We start from the raw sequence: 11,325 nt of genomic DNA, 5'->3' as shown, positions 1-11,325 counted from the left end.
AACTGTAATTTGTTCACCCAACATGCTTTTATCTTATGGGAGAGACACCTCTAGTGAACCTGTGGACCCCGGTCTATTCTTTAATACTCGAAATACAAATCTGTCTGCAATACTTGTTTTACTCGTTTTCTCTGCAAACAATCATCTTCCACACAATACGGTTAATCCTTTGTTACAGCAAGCCGGTGAGATTGACAACCTCACCGTTTCGTTGGGGCAAAGTACTTTGGTTGTGTTGTGCAGGTTCCACGTTGGCGCCAGGATCTCTGGTGTTGCGCCGCATTACATCCCGCCGCCATCAACCTTCAACGTGCTTCTTGGCTCCTCCTGGTTCGATAAACCTTGGTTTCTTTCTGAGGAAAAACTTGCTGCTGTGCGCATCATACCTTCCTCTTGGGGTTCCCAACGAACGTGTGAGTTACACGCCATCAATAGTCATGGTTAACTTCATGGAAATTCCCTAGAGAGGCCGAGGCCGTACTAGGAGGAGGTCCACTAGTTAATTTCTTAAGCATGGAAGACATTTCTGTCATTTGGTTTTGTAGCTCATCCTCCTTTTTCTTCTTCTCGGCATCATATGCCAAGAATCTAGATTTCATCTCTTTAACCGAAAGGTTAGAGTCGTCATCTAGACCCTCGAAGAGTTTATCCATCTCACTCTTAAGGCGGTGAAGCCCTTAATAAGAGTCCAGGCTCTGATACCAATTGAAAGTATAGAGATGGTAAACCTAGAGGGGGGGGGTGAATAGGTTTCTACAGATTTTAATTCTTTCTTTGCAATATTTGGCTTTGCGGAATATAAAGGTGAGCCTAATGCAAACTAGGTGAAGCAACCTATATGAGGATACAACTAACTCGAGCACGAAGGCTCTCACAGGCGAGTTAAATCACAAGTAAGGAGTTCGGTTAGAGATAACCGATAGCACGCGGAGACGAGGATGTATTCCCGTGTTCCCTTGCTTTGCAACAAGGTACGTCACGTTTGGAGGAGTGGAGGTCCCACGAAGGATTCCCCGCGCCACGAAGGCTCACCCTATTCTCCGGAGCCTATCCCACGAAGGAATAGCTCACTCACTTGTGGTAGACTTTGAGGTAGCCTCCAAACCTTCACAATCTTGCCCGGAGCAAATCCACGGCCCGGATGCTTCCGGACTCCTCTTGCCTACCTAGGGTTTCCAAGGAACCCTAGGAAGCAAGCTTCTCAATGAATACAAGGGGGAATGAGATTTGGCTTGGTAGAACGGTAGATCGGGTCCTCCTCTAATGATTCCCCGGAGGGATTTGAGTTTGAGTGGAGGAGGAGGTAGATCTGAGGCTTTTGGTGTTTCTAGCAATGGAGTAAGAGAGAGAGAGCTCAAGAACATCTTGTAGTGTAGTGCCTAACTGTTCAGAGGTAGGAGAAGACCTATTTATAGTGTTCTTCGAAATATGGCCGTTGGTCACTTGCCACATCAGCAGATTCCTCGAGGAATCCGGTCGACCGGATTTGGCGCCGGACAGAGCCGGTCCACGGCCCGGTCGGGACCGGGCCACGGACCGGGCCGGCCGGTTTTCAACCGGAGCCGGGACCGGGTCTTGACCGGGCAGGCGTCCGAGGTTACTCGGATGCTCGCCCGGATGGCACGAGCGCAAAGGCCGGTTGCGAGCATCGGGCCGCTCGGTCCGGTGCCCGGTCCGACCGGGCCATGGACCGGAGCGGCTAGTCCAAAACCGGGCCGGCGACCGGACGCCGACCGGAGGGCTTGCCCTTCTTTATCGGAACATGCCCGGATGGCACCGGTGCTGGGTCCGGTTGGTGACCGGGCTGTCCGGTGCCAGGGCCGGTCCGACCGGATCTGGGACCGGCCAGGCTCTGAAAAACTTGCTGATTTTTCGTCGAATTGGGGGGGGGGGTCTCCCGTTGCCTTCTTGTTCCATTGCTACACCATCATACCTCTTTGGCTAATACCTGAACATCATCTTGTAGACATGTATTAGTCCAAATACTCTAGCACGGTGTCATAGATACCAAAATAATGGATAAGGGTAAAATACCCTTACAACAAGAAAGGCCAAATCGGAAACGCAACCGGTTAACTCTAGTTTCCTTATTTTTTTCTGAGGTGTATACTCGGCCGTATGTAGAGCACATGACTGGGAGGGCACCTAATTTTCCTGGGCTTGGGTCGACCACCCCTCCAGCACCCCTAGGGTTGGCCCTGCGTCCAATGTGGGTGTCCTAGCCCTATTCCTTTAACTGGGAGGAAGATGAAGTATGCAGTGATCGATTGGACATGGAGATGCCGAAGCTTCTAACTATGCCCCAATCAAGCTCCGACAAGGGTGCCACCGTCCTCTGTTTTCCCCGCGATGGCGTGAGATCTAAGGGTAGCATGAGGCAACCTCCAGTGCGGCCTCACCTAGTCACCCTCATTCCCTCCTTCCCATTCTCCGTTCCAAACTAATCGTCGTAACATTTTTTTAGATATAGATGTACCTACACGTTGAAATGAGTCTACATAAATTCATATGTAGATAAGCTGTGAAATTAATTTGTAACTCATATAATATTCTGGAGGCAGGCTGGTAAAAATGAGCCGGAATGTGGGATAGAGATTTGGTACACATGTGCACCAGTGATCTCGTTTTTAAAACAAATTAAAAATCATATTTTTGGGTTTCAAAAATTCTGAACAACATATCTGCATATAGCCAATAATGTATCCCACAAACATGTAAAATATCAATTTCAAATACTTTATATTTTAAGCTACACAAAAAAGACAAAAATAGAGATCTAAGTAGTCATTTTCAAATCTACAAAAACATGTCAGATTTGTTATTTTTGTCTGGCTCAAAGTAAAAAGAATTTTGGATTTAGATTTTCCATGATTGTGAGATGTATCACTAACAATCTACAGAATTATTTTTCAGATTTTTTAATAACTAATATTTTTTTTTTTTAAAAGCGAGAGCACTAGAGGTCGGGAGCCAAAAGCACTTTTCGCAATCTAAAAAAAAAGAAAATAAAAACTCACCCCTCCCCGCTCCTCCTCAATACTCGCTGCACCCAGCGCTGAAAAATTTGAAGGAAAAAAAGGTCCCCGCTTTTCTGTCCCATCCATCGGCGGCACAAATCCTAGGGTTTACCGCTCCGCCGGCGATGTCCGACGCCGATGAGCTGGAGGGCGCCCGCCGCCTGGCGCTGCTCGCCTTCGCGAAGCTCTCTCAGTACGGGCCCAGCGCGTCCTCTGCTCCTACCGCCGATCTCCCGCGACTCCTCAGCTGCTGCTTCCAGTTGCTGCGCCGCCTGGACCACGCCGACCTCGACCTAGCCACCAGATGCGCCGACCATCTCCGCTCCTTCATCCACAGCGTCCTCTCCCGCGACCCCGGCCCCTCCCTTCTCCCGGCCCTCGAGGTACCCTGCCTGCCCACATGCATCCTTAGTTCCTTCCTAGGCGCAATTAAGCTGCAATGTCCTCTTCCAAAAGAAAAATCTGCAATGTCCAGGGACGAGTTTGCTGAAACTTTTAGATGGGCCAATAAAAATTGTTGCTTGCGATCATTTTTCCATGAAGAAGGGGGAAGTTGATTTCAGAAATTTGATTAGGCATTCGGGCTATTGCTGTATTGCAGGTGTTATTTGAGAATCTTGCGGATGCCAACCAGCTGAGGGGGAGTTACACCATGCTCGATGATGATGCCACACAGAAAGGGTCGAGGATCTCTACCGTGGCCAAAACATGCCAGTGTGAGCTCCGAATCAACCTGGAGCTCATGTCCCACCATTTCATTTCATCTTTGCAAGATGAGGTGGGATCTGAGCAGTTTTTGGGCGCACTCGATTGGTCGGAGAAGGCAACGCAGCGCATCCCAGAACTTGGCTTGGCTACAGCTTTTTCCCTAGTCCGAAGGAGCTATTCGTTCTCTATGCCTGTCATTGCACAAGCTCATTTTGTATTGCTTGCGGCCAGATGTGTTGCCAATGGGGATCTGGACCTGCATTTGCAAGTGTTTCAGCATACCATGAGTGCTTATTTGATATGCTTGCCATCATTGGGTGTTTTCGACAGAAACAATGCCATGAAAACCCCGTTCAGTTACTGGGCCAACACGAGACCTCCTAACTCTTGCATCCCAGACGCGACTAATCAGAAACTAAACTGTCAGATCGATAGGCTGCTTTCTTGCTGCAAGGCGCACTCTGATGATGGCCTGCACCTCAAAGAGACGGATGCATTTGATATTTGTGTGAGCTTCATTGAAGAGAGCCAGCATATGTTTCCCGAACAACTGAGGCAGGAAGCTGTCATTATTGTCAAGAGAATAGTGTTAAATAGCCTTGGTTGTGCTAAGCAGAAGGAGACACATGGATTGGATGCTAAAGTTTCAGAGGAGGTGATCTACCTCGCTGCTGTACTTAGGCTAATGGGTTCTTCTTTTCTAGAGATTCTTAACTGTCTTAGGAAAATGAGGGTTGAAGATGGCATGCAACATGAGAAATTCACCGTGCTTTGCATATCTGAAACCATCCGCTTGCTTGGGCAATATGAAGCTAATGGACTTCATAGAGATGACTTGTTTGGCAGGTTTGACAAGCCTGTTGACAGGGAAATGCCCTTGGTGTCGATGCTTTTTCATTTTGCTAGTCTATTAGTCTTTTGTTTGAGAATGAGGTTTGGTTTTCTGTGGAAAGGTTGCATTATCATGCTGATGATGACCATGAATCTTGTGATTGATCAAGAGAGAAGTCTGAGTGCATTTCAGTTTCTTATTGCTTCAAAAGATTCTGCAACTCCTTCCATTCACCAAGAGGACAGTTTGAAGGTTTCTGTCCCCAGAAAGTCAATAGCGTCACAGTTCAACAATTTACGTAAACTTCGTGTTGGAGGTGACAGCAGTTTGGGCGCCCCTCAGAGGTGTAAATCTCGAGACGGAAGAGCCATTTTCGAGCTCATTCCAGGATACAAACAAAACTCTTCAGAGTGGGATGATCTTGTGGATTTTGTTGAATGCGATGAAGATATGGATTATTCAAGTTGGTTTATGCAGCGGGCCAAATTCAAGGAGTATAAGGACACCAAATGGAAGAGAAGCAAGCGACCCAGCGAGAACTCCTCCAAGATAAGGGAACTCTGTGCGAATAAAAGTGAAAGGCGGAAGCCCTCACGGTGACTCATCTGGCTGGATTCCATGGATTGGCCCAAATAACAGATTGCGTACTAGTCCTGCCTTGTTGTTTGAAATGAAACTGTTCTGTGATGTGATATAAGTGAAAGTATGTCCATTTACAGAAGTGTATATATGACAGTTGACTGCTGATCAGGGATCTTCTTAGCCGTTAATTTTTTGCGCTGTGCTTTCATGAAAAGAAAAGACAATTAAGGAAAATTGTTCTGTGTTTTCATGATGTTATCTGAGTTTGAAGGGTTTTATCATTTCTTAAATTGTTTTGCTATATCTTAGTCGACCACAAGAAAACTACAAGTCGACATTAAGAACCATCTGATTGAAATATTTGGATTTAAATAAGTAGGGATGAGAAGATCATCATCTAACAACTATGAATGTCGACTGAGAAGTTATAACTTTTTTGTGAAAATTATATGATCCAGTGGTGTTCGAGCTGTTCGTATCTTTGGAATATGTGCAGCCTTGAATTTCAACGGTCATACTAATTATTCCTGTGATTTATCTATCTATTTGCAATGGTCAAACTATAATGGATCTTTGATACTGTTTGATCTGCATATGCTTCATGGCTGGTCTTAGCTGCAGTGTTCTTCTTAGAACTGTGCATATGTTCTGATGTGCAGGACATCTGTGACTGAGACGGTGATGGACAATTATGTGTCTGAATATGACCGAAATTGAGGTACAAATTCAGTTTTTGGTCAACTGGAAATTTGGGAAATACTCAGTCCTTATTGAAGCTATATGACTTGTGATTAGATGGTTTACAGATATCAATGTGAAGGTGTGACGACAACTTACTGTCTATGTGCCTCTTGCAGATGATGGATACCATTTTTTTCTGCAGACGAGGTGCAGGTACATGTGTAGGACATTGTTTCCCTGATATATTAACGAGGTGCTGATGTTATTGCAAAAAAGGCAAATAACTTTTGATACAGGATGAATTCATGAATGAATTCCAGGGTTTTGGAAGGAAATCCAGGCAGCACCTTATTCATTGTAAGGTGCGTGGACCGGTTCGTGTTCTGACCTTAGTAACTAGTTCTGCAGCGATATTACTACTCCTACTTATATTGCCGATTCTTAATGTATTCTTAGATGGAGCTTGATGAGCACATGCATGTCTGAAATTATTTCATATGACTGCTCTGATGAATGAGCACTTTATTAGTAGGATTTGGAGGTTCATCTATCTTGTCAGTTCACTACTAGTATCTCAAAACCAGTACCACTTCATTAACAGTATTCTTCCTTACAGTCTGATTATTTTGGAGCAGTTCAATTTGATTTGGTTGGGATGCGCCAGGCCTGGGCAGTAGTGCACCGTGAGAACAAACCCAAAAGAATAGCCAAGCCGAACCATGTAAACGTAGCAGGATGAAAGTTAAAATGTTGTATTGTGTAACTACGTGAATGGTCTCTCTCTGAATATTATACCCTATATAAAAGCTAAACGGTTTAGGCGTCTGATATTGATTTGGCCACTGTAGATTGCATAATTTCCGTCCGTTTTCTTTCATTCCCTGAGCGACACGTGTTCCGTTATTTTTCTTTGCCTCCAACGATTATTTTTTCATTTATTTTTAGAGAGTCGGGCGATGTATTAGACTATGTATTATTAACTGCCTCTTTCGGTTTCCTTTCCTTACTTCACGTGTTTGATTTTGTTCAGTCAAAGCGGTGGTAGACCCCACCACCGAGCAATCGAGACAGTTCTGGATTGGGTCGTGGCAATGAGCCAGCATCTTTGGACTATTCCCCACCATCTCCGCCTCCATCGGCCTCTCCTTGGAGCTTTCCCTGGTCGAGAATTCGAGATCGCGACCGAGCTCTTTCTTCCCCAATACGCACAACCAGCCCGGGCATCACCTCTGGCCCCGGTTGTTTGCCCATGCTGGCTGCTGCGCGCCGCACCGTACTTCGCCGCCGGGCTGCCGCGCGAGCTCCGCCCTGCGATTTTGTCACCCAGCGCAGCCGACCTTGCTCGTGGCCCACGCCGCCTGCGCTGTGGGGCCGACCATGGTGGCGGTAGGCATCCACGAAGATGCCGGTGGGGGCACCTGCCTCCTATACGGTGGAGGCGCCGGGAGAAGCTACTTCTGCTTCATCTCTTATCTCCGGCAGGTGATCTCCTCTACAGTGGAGGCGGTGGGGAAGGCGGCTGCTGCTACTTCATCGAAGGTAGGCGCACCGGGGGATCCTGCCGCGGTGAACGCTTGGTACAGGGGCGCCTGAGTCCTTTTTTTGTCTTGCCTTCGTGATCTCTTTCCTCTAATTACTCCTCTGTATTCTGCTCGGCTATCTCCTTTTAGATTATTACCTTACCTTTACCTCTCTGTGTTGTATTGTTCATCTGATTGTTGTGTTTCGACCATGGCATAGAGCACTTCCGAACTATTAGACGTGATGCTTGAGAGAAGGCTTATCATTATCTTAATTTAGGACTAGCAAATCTGGAGATAATTAATTTTGTGTGTGTTTTAGCTGACCCTATTTGACATCAAGAACATCTGCACGAGATGGGAGTTTACTGCCATCATCAACACAAGAGGCTGGATGTAACTGTCCGTGCAGTGTGCCGTTGAGTTCTTCAAGTTGTCCGCCTTATTGAGAATTGCAAAACGAGTGTCAACAAGACTTCTACTGGGAAGGTGAGTACAGATTGATAGATTGTATTTTACTTTTGAGTATAGATTGGATTGGTTTGTACTTTCTACTTTCCTAAATCATTTATATCCATAAATTGTTATTTGACCAAGAGATTAGCCCCTTTGGTGACCATTTGGGTTACTTGATATAACATGGTGACCTTAGTTTACTCTCAGGAACATGGATAATGATAAAGCAATTAAAATGCACTGATTTTCATAAGAAATCATCAGAATATGTTGTATGTAATTGGCAAAAAATATAGAAGTACATCGAGTAGAAGTTTTTACTAGGTTTATGAATTGTTAATATCATCAGTGTTTACAGTAGCTTCATCCAATTTCTATTCTATTTAGTTTTCATTTATGGGTGACCTTTGGGTTTTTCTAGGCTGCCTAGAAAAAATGGTTCGAAGAATCATGAGTTGTTTTTTGCAACATTTGTATCACATATACTTCAGGTTTCCGCATGCTTTTTGAAGTATAGATGTAATATCTCTTCAAGTGGATGCTCCAGGTCCTGGTTCAGTTCTGATGTCAGTTAATAAATGGAAATGCTTTTCATGTTAGCAATTGTTATGCAGGGTTTAGTCTGTAAACTGGAGTGTCTGTTAACGATTTCGAATGTCCCGAGCCAATGAGTGTTCTTCAGGAGCCGGAATGTACTGATATTTACAGCCAACGCAATATTGGTATGTCCTGCAGTTTCCAGTACTATGACCACTCTATCGACTCCCATAATGTACAAAATCACTCATCTTTCTCTCAAGGGTTATTAATTTATGTGCATCCAAGCATTTAGTTCCATCCATGCAGTTTGTTTAGCAGACAATAGTTTCTATTCTATCTGCTGATAAGAAGAGACATCTAGCTTATTTGTGCACTTCACATCTTGCGAAGACAATAGTTTCTATTCTATCTGCTGATGAGAAGAGACATCTAGCTTATTTGTGCACTTCACATCTTGCGAAGTTCATAGAAATGGGAAGACATGTGCTTCTTTTTCATTACAGGTTAATATTCATAGTTACAGGTTTTCGCAGTAATGGATATTTACGAAAGTAATGTCTCATTCTGAGGATGAAAAGCTTTAGCTGCCAGTCAATAACAATTATTATCGTAAAATCGGCTTATCCCAAAGTTACACTCATCAACTGGGTAACAAGATGTTTCATTCTTGATTTTTGGAATATTGGCTTATCTTTTATTTTTCCAGTTTAGCCGTGCAAATCTGAAAGAAGTGAACCAAAGGTATGGTATTCTGCTCGTGCTGCTGACTAATTTATTTACTTCAGGATGAAGTCAGGACCCTTACTTCTGGCTATGTACACAAATTGAAGATGAGGCTCTGAGCAAGTCCCATTTCAGGTACATGTTCTTTTTATAATTTCAAGGTACATGCTCTCTTTTACATCCATGGGCAGAATCTGAAGCTATTATTGTATGCTGTTGGTGCAAACGAAGAAAAGTTCTTGAGTAGCTTTTATCTTCTTTTACTATATGTGCAATAATGCAACATTTACTGCATGTTTATGCATCCATATTAGCCTCTTATATCTAGGAGCTTCTTATTTATAACGTGCATCCCATCTGAAATGGGCAGTTAGCGCAAATTCCAATATTAATACCCGGTTATTAATATGGCCCTATCTCAATCCGAAGCTCGCAGTGTTGCCTCGATCACCGCCCATGCAGTAGCCCCAAGGAGAGTGTCACGGATAAACCATGGAAGCTGCGAGCAGTGTGCGGGACAACAGTCAGACGCTTTGGCTTCAAGGTTGGCGCCGTCGTCAAGGAGGCTCAAGCAGGCTCTGTTCTCGGTGGCCCTGACGCATGTGCTCTAGCTCACATATGGTTTTGAGGCTGCAATTTGGTTAACAGGTCGTGTATCCATTCGAAATTATTCAGTGACAGAGCATGTTGTTGGGTTTAAGCATGTTTTGGATGTCGGCATTGAGAGAATATACCAAAATTCCTTTTCTAACTTCAAAATTATAATGTATACTTGATTGCACAAGATGGCACCTTATAGAAAACTGAGCATCGACTAAGTATTTTGGTAGTGCCATATATTGTTATACTATACCTGATGTTCCCTTCCTGAAAATAAGATGGGACAAGTGAGCATTCACTGTATGTTGATATTACCCTGCAGGTTCCTGCAATACATGTTTCTGAAATAACTGAGGTCAAATCTAGAAGTTTGTGTGCACCCTAGCAATCTTTTTCACTTTACCACGAAAAGGCCTGAGCTTTTGTCCATCTAGCTTTTTTTTATTTTTAGATCTTTTGTCCATCTAGCTGATGTACTAAGGTTAGACACCCAATATCATCAGCTAGATAGACAATCTGAACTATAGCTCCTTTGGCGGCTCAGGAATGTTGTAATCGGTTAGATAGTTTGTTTTCTCTCTTTCACTAATGGTTGGCATCACTACATGTGATACATATCGAGTTACAATTCCTTATGTTGTGCAGCAGCAGTGTATGTTGAATTTGTATAATCTCACATAACTATGAACCATTGCCAAATCTGTTCTAGGATATAGGTTGTCTGGTACATCTTTTCACTATGTGGTACTCCTACATGAGCTGTAATGCTTCATTTTTCTTTGTCACTAAAAGTTTAGATAACCTAGCCTTGCTTTGACATGTGGCAGCAACCTTGGGACGTGCTGGCAATTATCCCCTAGCAAAGCCTAGCACCGCGAAACTACTTAGGCACCTAGACCTACCAGAATGCCTATCTTATGTTCTCTCACATCGATCAAAGCCTCTATAGAAAGAAAGGAAACTCCTCTACCAAACATCTCCACCGTCATTCTTCAGGTAAAATGTTCTACACCTATCAGAATCACACTCCAAACTAAAATAGGTAACATGAAGTACTCAAGCAAAATTGGTTAACACCACGCCGCGCCTACGCTTCCTAGTACTTATAAGGGGCTATATTTCTCACTGTAAATTATGATGCAGACTGATAAGTTGGATCTTGGATGTGCACTAGCCTTTGTGGACATGGTCCCTGCGGAGCTGGAAACGTATCAAATGGTGGCAACAAGTCTGATATAAGGCACTGATATGATAATCTGACACATGAAGTCATCGTGATGTTGTTCCACAAAGGCAACTTCCGGTGAACCTTGACCTTACTCCATACATACCGTGAATGACACTTCTGTCCAGCTTGGAAATGTTCCGAGTGTTTCTGGTTCTTGAACCTCTGCACCAGGCTCTGCTAAGAAGGCATCCTGCAGTTCATCCTGTGGGAAATACAGCTGGAGCTGTTGTAGTGGGGCTTGTACTTTCTTTTGTACTAGTAGTGATCGGTATTTCTCAGGCGGAAAGTTCAGTACGTTTCTTAGAGCGCGACGTATTTCGGACGCTCAAAAGTGGTCGCGAGCGTCCGTTTGCTTCGCCCCGCGGACATATTTTGTCCGCACGTCCATTTGCGTCTGGGTGTGCTCCCACCGGGGCGACCTATTTTTTGAATTGCAAT

The 11,325-nt window shown here is 44.3% G+C and overlaps 1 protein-coding gene across 4 annotated transcripts; it reads left to right on the top strand.

Moving 5' to 3' along the window:
* Positions 1 to 3,118: 3,118 nt before the first annotated feature.
* Positions 3,119 to 7,050, top strand: LOC124700086. 4 transcript variants are annotated; one of them, XR_007001622.1, is made up of 5 exons: positions 3,119 to 3,400; positions 3,619 to 5,857; positions 5,997 to 6,033; positions 6,117 to 6,182; positions 6,851 to 7,046. XR_007001622.1 is itself a non-coding variant. In XM_047232274.1 (2 exons), exons 1-2 carry the CDS (start codon positions 3,143 to 3,145, stop codon positions 5,155 to 5,157), a joined length of 1,797 nt encoding a protein of 598 aa, XP_047088230.1. In that variant the 5' UTR covers positions 3,119 to 3,142; the 3' UTR covers positions 5,158 to 7,050. The 4 variants fall into 4 exon arrangements, 1 of the variants encoding a protein (XP_047088230.1); XR_007001620.1 differs by having other exon boundaries at positions 5,997 to 7,050; XR_007001621.1 differs by having other exon boundaries at positions 3,619 to 6,182; positions 6,851 to 7,047.
* The last annotated feature ends 4,275 nt before the right edge of the window (positions 7,051 to 11,325 follow it).

Source organism: Lolium rigidum, chromosome 3, assembly GCF_022539505.1.
Source record: "Lolium rigidum isolate FL_2022 chromosome 3, APGP_CSIRO_Lrig_0.1, whole genome shotgun sequence".
Classification (NCBI taxonomy): Eukaryota; Viridiplantae; Streptophyta; class Magnoliopsida; order Poales; family Poaceae; genus Lolium; species Lolium rigidum.
The sequence above is the reverse complement of the archived record's forward strand: the minus strand, read 5'-3'. Positions and strand labels throughout refer to the sequence as shown.